At 38.9% G+C, this 7,445-nt stretch overlaps 2 protein-coding genes across 3 annotated transcripts in view; one reads left to right on the forward strand and one right to left on the reverse strand.

The window, feature by feature from the left end:
* Positions 1-47: 47 nt before the first annotated feature.
* LOC145461109 (uncharacterized) lies at positions 48-6,663 on the reverse strand. The gene is made up of 3 exons (XM_081445628.1): positions 5,049-6,663; positions 4,087-4,306; positions 48-2,989 (listed from the first exon to the last, which is right to left on the reverse strand). Exons 1-3 carry the CDS (start codon positions 6,484-6,486, stop codon positions 1,813-1,815), a joined length of 2,835 nt encoding a protein of 944 aa, XP_081301754.1. The 5' UTR covers positions 6,487-6,663; the 3' UTR covers positions 48-1,812.
* An 8-nt stretch (positions 6,664-6,671) lies between these two features.
* Positions 6,672-7,445, forward strand: part of LOC145461125 (osteoclast-stimulating factor 1-like) — an 8,055-nt gene continuing 7,281 nt past the window's right edge. For both annotated transcript variants that reach the window (XM_081445631.1, XM_081445630.1), the window contains exons 1-3: positions 6,672-6,744; positions 6,816-6,862; positions 7,011-7,061. In XM_081445631.1, coding sequence (XP_081301757.1) covers positions 6,702-6,744; positions 6,816-6,862; positions 7,011-7,061 — 141 coding nt within the window. In that variant the 5' untranslated portion in view covers positions 6,672-6,701. The remainder of the gene's footprint in view (positions 6,745-6,815; positions 6,863-7,010; positions 7,062-7,445) is intronic.

Genomic DNA, 7,445 nt, shown 5'->3' on the forward strand with positions numbered 1-7,445 from the left:
TAACTGGTGCGGGGGCGTATACAGGATTTTTTAAAGGGGGAGGGGGGGAGGGGGTCACAGTGTGTCAAAGTGAGGGTACTAACCAGATTGTCATGTCGTTCATTTTTCGCAACCTGTTGTAGGTTGTTTGCTTAAAAAAGCCTTACTAAAGGGAGGTCACGGGCACCAAAGGATCTCCCCCCCCCTCCCTAGCTACGCCCCTGTTGGTGAATAATAAAGACAAATGAGTGTTTATCGGCTAAGGGTTGAAACATTGTTTTACAAAAACTACATGTAAGCCCTCGAGCTTCGTTCTTGGGCTAATATTTGATTTTTAGAACACAACACTTCCGCGGGTAACTATCAGTTTAAAGACCCTCCGAACAAAACCTCTCATTGTATATGTCCAAGAGATTATCAAGGTAAGTTAGCTTGATAATCTCTTGACATGCCTAAATGTGTCGATACATAGGCCATTAGGCGAGTGCATTTACCTTCTTTTCTAGACTTCAAAAACGCATTGATTTCTTAAGGGGCTTAGGAAAACCATCCCTTGTTTGGTTTCGAATATAGCATAAAAAAAAATTGTCCAGTCATATAGCGCAAAACTTACAACAGGACACCGCTGCTCCGTCCAGTAACAAATGCAAGGGAATGTTGGCAAAGAGAAGATTCGTCATATTCTTTTAATTATCCAATCATGTTTCATGAATGAAGGCACTATTTCATTCATATTTCCAATTTGCCATTCCTTTGGCAATAAGAAACTCTGAAAGGTTGACAAACCTGATTGAAATATTTCCGTATTCATGTTTTGTGAAGCCCTCTGTTGAACTCAAAATGTTCATGCGAGAGTTTCGTGAGGGCGTGTTAAACTCGCCCCTGTTTTCTTCTTTAAATAAAGAAGTGTCTGCTTTTAGAGTATATATGGCTAAAAAAATATTTTCTTACCTCTCAGCGTTTCTATAGGCCGGGTAACTTCTTTTGCTAAACTCCCAATCACTCGAATTCATGTTCGCGCAGTTCAGAGCAACAAATTCATGAGATGACTAGGTAAACCTATCACAGAGGACGATGTAATATATCAAACACACGAGACAGTGTTTCATCGGGATATCCAAACACCGAGAAGAGAGTTGAAAACACGACGTGCAGCGGAGTATTTTTGACGAAATTCGTGGTGTTTGGATAACCGATGAAACACTGTCTCGAGTGTTTGATATATCTTTTCAATCGAAACAAAAACTAAAGAGTAAATGGAGAAGTAAAATCGTCAAAATCTGTGCTAATTAAGACCGAATATCCAAAGTTCCTTCACGCTTGTAATTTTCTTTGTTTTAGCATGATGAATGATGAATGAGTTTGAGAAAGAATGATAGCAGCACAGTTCTGTTCCACCGACAACATTCATGCAGCAAAGAGACGAAAACATAGGCAAGAAAATGCATTCTGTAAATTGAAAGTCCTTTGACTGGGAAATTAGTAACTGTAGAAAAAGTGTATTTTTACCATAACATATCGTCTTTAAAACGTATTCATTTAGATACTTCTGCTTCACAAATTTTGTCTCAAATTTATACAACAGTAAGAGAGGATAAAGCTTAAGAGAGGTTATCTCCCATATAGGCCTTATAAAGTTATTCTTAAGGTAATCCCTCTCAGTCACTTTTAGAATTTTGCTCACGTGGACAGTGCCTTCTCAAATGAGTAGTTTCATCCTACACGAAAACATCCGCGCAACGCGCGTGGTAACATCATGCGCGAAAGAACTGGGTACCATCTCTAAAAATAACTCAAGAGGGAAGAGCGCTAGTATTAGCCGCAGTGCACAGGTCAACAACCATCGTAATATTTCTCTACATTCTCCAACAGTGATATCAAAGGTACCGCAGGGTACGGGAAATGCCCACCAGACGATAACCTCGTAACTGACAACCTGAGACGAATCAACATTGTCATTATTTTGTCCAATAACTCGCTTTCATCAGCGGTTGGATTGGTGACACTTCCCTCAATATGACTCTCTTTAGTGATAAAGATTTCTGTGTTTCTGTCACTTGAGGGAAGTAGTTCCGTACTCGACGAAGAACTTTGATCACCGAGGCAGTCATTAACGTTTAAGTTCGAATCACCGGGCGGCTGATTTGAAGAGAAGCCTGGATGTTCTGAGAATGCTGAATTGTTTAAATTACTTGTGTGTTTCCTTGGCGTTTCTGAAACATTTTGAGGAAGAGCAGAACAGCTCTTAGCAGTAAAAGTTGAGTGAAACGTTTCGGCTTTGTCTGCTTTATCAAAAGACGAAGAGCCACTAAGTTGGTTGTTGTTTGAACGAACACTACTACAAATGATGGAGTCAGACTGTGAAACAGCAGGCGTTTTATTGTCATTGACACTCGCGTCTTCATCTTCATTTTCAATTTCGGATTCATCGCTTGAAGAATACGCCAAAACGATGCTTGTCAAGCCATCAAGCTCGCCACTTGGAACTCCCACAAGACGAGAATCGGACTGACAAACTTCATGGCTAGTTTCGCACTTTTCATAGCTGTTGTTCTGCGGCCTGGGAAACGTATCTAGCAACTCAGGACATTGTCTGTCTTCACCAGCCATGGTTTCCTGTCTTGCGAACAATGACTCATTTTTACTTGAGCGCATTTCGTTGGCAACACTACTCTCAAACTCCGAAGGCTTTTCAGAAGAATTAGAATCAGATTCAAACTCTCTTAGGCTCACACTACACACCCCCACTTCGTCACTCATACTTTCTTCTGCAGTGCAAGAAATTCTTTCTTTATACTCCACCAAACAATGCACAAATGAACTCCATCCGGCAATCACAAAGTGGAGGTACTGTACAAGGTATTCCAGAAATCGAGTCTCTGACGAAATCAGAAGGTCAAGCAGGAACGAGTGATCGAACTCAACTGATTCAGCAAATGAGATGAAAAGCAAGTGTGGATTCAACTGGCGTAAAATGGTTGTTGACATTTCTCCACAGCTAGGAACAGTTCTGAAAAATTAAGAGAAGAGAAGTAGTTTTGATATAAAGGCCTGTGATTTTACACTAAAACAGACCTTGCAATAAAATTTGGAAAACCTGAGAATTTTTTGGTACATCTTATTTTCTGACTTTTCACCGAGTTGAACAAATATACATATTGAACTTATAAAGATGCTACTGACAAAGAAAACAGAAAAATGCTAGCCTGAAAAATAACATGTTACTCTTCTCTTGTACGGTATTCATGAAGGAAAATTTATATTTTTAGTTCGGTATTCAACGGAAAATTTAAATATGTAACTATAACAACTTGATAAGATTAACAAATCTACAAAGTTATGGATAGGTTTTTTAAACCCCTATAATCAAGTCTTAGTCATATCTTTAAAAAAATTCTTCATTCTGATATTAATTGAACTAAATTCTACATAACTTGTCACAGTGAGTTTTTGAAGCTGATGTTTCAAGTATTGCTTGATTACTCTCTCTTTCTCCAGTCAGTCCAATTACTTTATAATAGTTACAGCCCACTGACGGTCTGTTTTAAACTCAAAATCAGGTGGGGAGTATGAGGCGAGATGTTTGACATGTTTAAGACTAGAAGGGACTGGGACAGGACAAAATTGGGCACAGCACTTGCGAAAAAGAAAACATACCGCCCTTTTGTGTTCATATTCACAGATAAGCACCCGTCTGATCCTAACAGAAAAGACCAGTTTCCATCACTTTACTATTCTCACTGTATAATTAATTAGCTCATTGCAAAACATGCTGTTATTCCATCACATTCCCCCGTTTTCGCCCATGCTGGCAGCGTCGGTAATGCTTCGCGCCATTTGGAGTTTAAATTTGGTCTCTCCACTTGAAGTGTGGTCTTTTCGTCCTGTACTCCACAAAGACAGTCGTCTTTTGCCACTTGCCCACCTCCCCTGGTGGCAGTTGACCAAGCTCCTATCTGCTCATATCCTCACTGCATGCCTATTGCCTCATCAGTCGCAGACTCTTCCCATAACTTAATCTTATGCAATGAGGTAATGAGTATGCAGTAGGATATGGCACTATAATAATATAATAGAAAACATCTTTAATTTTCTAGTAACACTTACTGGTTGATTTCTTGAAAAAGCAAAAGGAGAAGCAACATAACTTCCACAAGATCATCATCTTGATCAACAAAGAGTGCCACTAGACAGTTATGAAATTCACTTTCGTGAGAACTTTCTTTGCTGGACTTGTCATTAAAACAAGCATCAGCAGCAAGAGAGAGAATTCCTGAACACCACTTGCTAACACAGGCAAGGGACAAATTCTGAAATAACAATGAACCTGCAGAAGGATTTTACAAATAATGAGTAAGAATCTGCAATCAATTTCCCTGGTCCCTAGCTCTTAATGAAACCCCTGTTTACTTGGTGCTTTTTTAAAGGAATAAAAAACATTCTCTTTCTTTCTATGGAGTTACAGTGATGCTCATGAAAGTTGAGCTTGTGTTCCCACAACATTTCTTGTTCTCTCAAATTTCTAATCATGTTTTTGTAACTAGATAGAAACACAGAAAATGTTTCTATTTCTTAAAATTTGTAGTTCCAGAAAATATCCATACCTCCCCCACGAAGGCATTTTTTTCTAACACCTCCCTACCCCTCTGGAAATTCCAGTTAATCTTCATACATTTCTTTAATGTTTTGGTCTTCCAGAACTCCCCACCCCCCAGGAAATTCCAATCCCTTCTGTGGGGAGAGTATGGATATTTTCTGGAACTGCAGAATGTTATAAATGTAATATGCTAGTACCGGTAACCTCAGCATGTAGTGCCACTATACATCCACATATTTACAAGGTCACCTAACACATTTTATTGTCTTCATTTTGATTTAACGGAACCAGAAGGAAGGCATAGATCAAATCAGAAATAATTCAGCATATTTTGCAGAACAATAATATTTAATAAATATAAGAAGTTATTTTTGGGGTGGAGGGAGGGAAAAAAACATGATTATTTGCTCTTGTGCAATCAAACTAACTTTGCCATAATTATGATAATTTGCATACATGTATGTATAAGTACCTTCACGCTTTTTGGCCAACTTCAGCATAACAAAAGAAGACTTAAAACCCATCAGTGAAGCCTTCCGCAGTGCAACAAGATCAGTGCTGCTAACTTTGCTGCACACAGATTCTGAGGGACTCTTCATTTCTGTTCCACTGAATCCAACAAATCCTGAACATCTCGGTATTTTGTCAAAGAGACAACATTGAACAACACTTAAAAAGGATATTGAAGAGCTCCTTACTATCCTCTCCAGTTTTGTGCATTTGGTTTTCTGCCTGAACATAAATGAGTTAGGTATAACTACCACATGATTCAAAACTTCCAAAATCTTCTTGAAAATCAGTGATGGTAGTCTTGGATAATGAAGGTACTGGATCAAGGTTGCCATGACAGTGCAAAGTTGATTGACAGTAACATCCTTTACATGGGTTATGGCCATCTCAGTTACACATAGAGAATCAGTTTTACCTTCACACAGTTCAACCGTATTTGTTCTATAGAACTCTTGTGATCCAGGCTCTTGGGACCTTAGCAAGTAATTTTCTTCTTGACTCCAAGATTTTGTATCGGCTGTAGACTTGTTCTGAAGTGTTCTGCCTACTTCCAAATATTTTGCCAGCTCTGTAATACAGTGCAAGAATGCAACTAAGTCATTTTCTTTCATTCCTCTAATGGCTTCTCTTTTCACATTTTCTTGACTGTGAATTGCATCACCTAATTTTAGACTTGCCCAAAGCACAACAAAATCTTCAGCAGGCCCAACTTGTTGACAGCTTCTCAGAAAAGAATACATTCCATTTGGTCGCACAATAAAAGGAAGGTAGTAAAACAAGATGTGCTGCAAATTTAAACTCCCCAACAACATATCAACCAGCTCAGTTCTTGAAACAGTAGTACTAATCAAACATGCACTACCTGCTTCATGTGAGCAGGAGCACATCTGATTGATGGTCTGTTGCTGGGAATTTTCATAACTATCCTTGAGAGTTTCTCTAGAATTTTTCAGAATCTTATTCAATACTTCCATGGCGTAAAGCTTTCTCCAAGGCTGTTTAGTTTCTTTTCCAAAATTAAACAGCGTCTGAAACCATTCTGTTTTTATCATTTCCTCGGGAAGCGCCTGAAAAACTAGCACAATGGCTTTGGAAGCAGAAAAGACAACATGCTGATTTCTGTGATCCAGATATTTCAACAAACCATCCACTAGGTGGTTCTTGGAGACCAGACCATCTACAATAATCTTTAAATATGTACATCGAAGTGTTTCAAGTCTTTCACAAAACTTTTGGACCACAGTAAGAGCTAGCAATATTGAATCGATGTCGTCATTTTCCCAGGTGAAGCTAAAGGTTTGGGGCAACTCTCCCAGCGCGTTGTAAATTCCCCTTTTGTAAGCTTCCTCGAAACAGTTACAGCTAAATGCAATAGAATACAGTTCTTCAAGTTTATCCATCACAATGAAACCACTTGAAGAAACCCCAACTGGCAGGGATTTCTATAAATTTGAGAGGCCGAGACGCACTTTTCAATTTTCCGCCATATTGATTTTAATAGCTTCTATGACTTACATGAAATATACACATTCATTTGGATTTACCGCACGCTTCCTGCTGGCTCAGAAGAACAGGCGCACGCGCATCAGTTACTTCCTAATACTTAGCTTTCAACATGTCTGGACCGAGAAGGCCGCCGCCTCCAATTCCAAGACCAGGTATGATAAAATCCAGCGATCTTTGCTAAATCTTTTCAAACTTTCACGGTTTTTTGATGTTCTGTCTTCAGGTCATGTGCAGGTTGTGAGGGCTTTGTACAATTATACAGCTCAGCAGGTACTGAAATATTCGGATCCAAGTGACTTCTTTCGATCGATAGCTCCTTAGTTTCGATCGTATACAAGCTTACAACATAAACAGCGCCACAATATTGCTTTTGCTTTAACCTGACTTTATTTGCCGTTTTCATTCTGTTCTTTTGCAGCCAGACGAGATCAGTTTTGAAGAAGGCGATATTTTGTACATAGTCGATAGGGTAACGTACAAATTCAGTTTACGTGTAAGCTGAATATTGAGCACAAGTAAAGACAGTGTTGGAATGCTATCTAGCTTACGTACTTAAGTGGTCTCATAATCTAATATTACACATACATGTAAGGGTATTTTAAGCGTGACCTCTGTTTTATATCAGTAAAAACCTTTCATTCCTACGCGAGTACGTGTACCGGAAATTAACGATTAGTTTTGTTTGTAACATACATGAGCTTACTTGCGGGTTTATTGATTGTTAAGGTGCAAAGTGGTTTTCCCAGCATCAGTTTTCCAGAAAAAAAATACAATGTCTTTATTGCTGAGATATTTCGAAAGAGCATTTTGTTGTCTCCCTTTGTAACAGAAGACCTAAACTTGTGCACCGGGA

Source organism: Orbicella franksi, chromosome 1 (assembly GCF_964199315.1).
Source record: "Orbicella franksi chromosome 1, jaOrbFran1.1, whole genome shotgun sequence".
Classification (NCBI taxonomy): Eukaryota; Metazoa; Cnidaria; class Anthozoa; order Scleractinia; family Merulinidae; genus Orbicella; species Orbicella franksi.

Coding starts and splice junctions, on each gene's coding strand:
- LOC145461109 (XM_081445628.1), bottom strand. CDS start 6,486: ATGGATAAACTTGAAGAACTGTATTCTATTGCATTTAGCTGTAACTGT. Junction 4,307..5,048: donor GTTGGCCAAAAAGCGTGAAG/GTACTTATACAT, acceptor ATCCTTCTGCAG/GTTCATTGTTATTTCAGAAT. Junction 2,990..4,086: donor CTTTTTCAAGAAATCAACCA/GTAAGTGTTACT, acceptor TTAATTTTTCAG/AACTGTTCCTAGCTGTGGAG.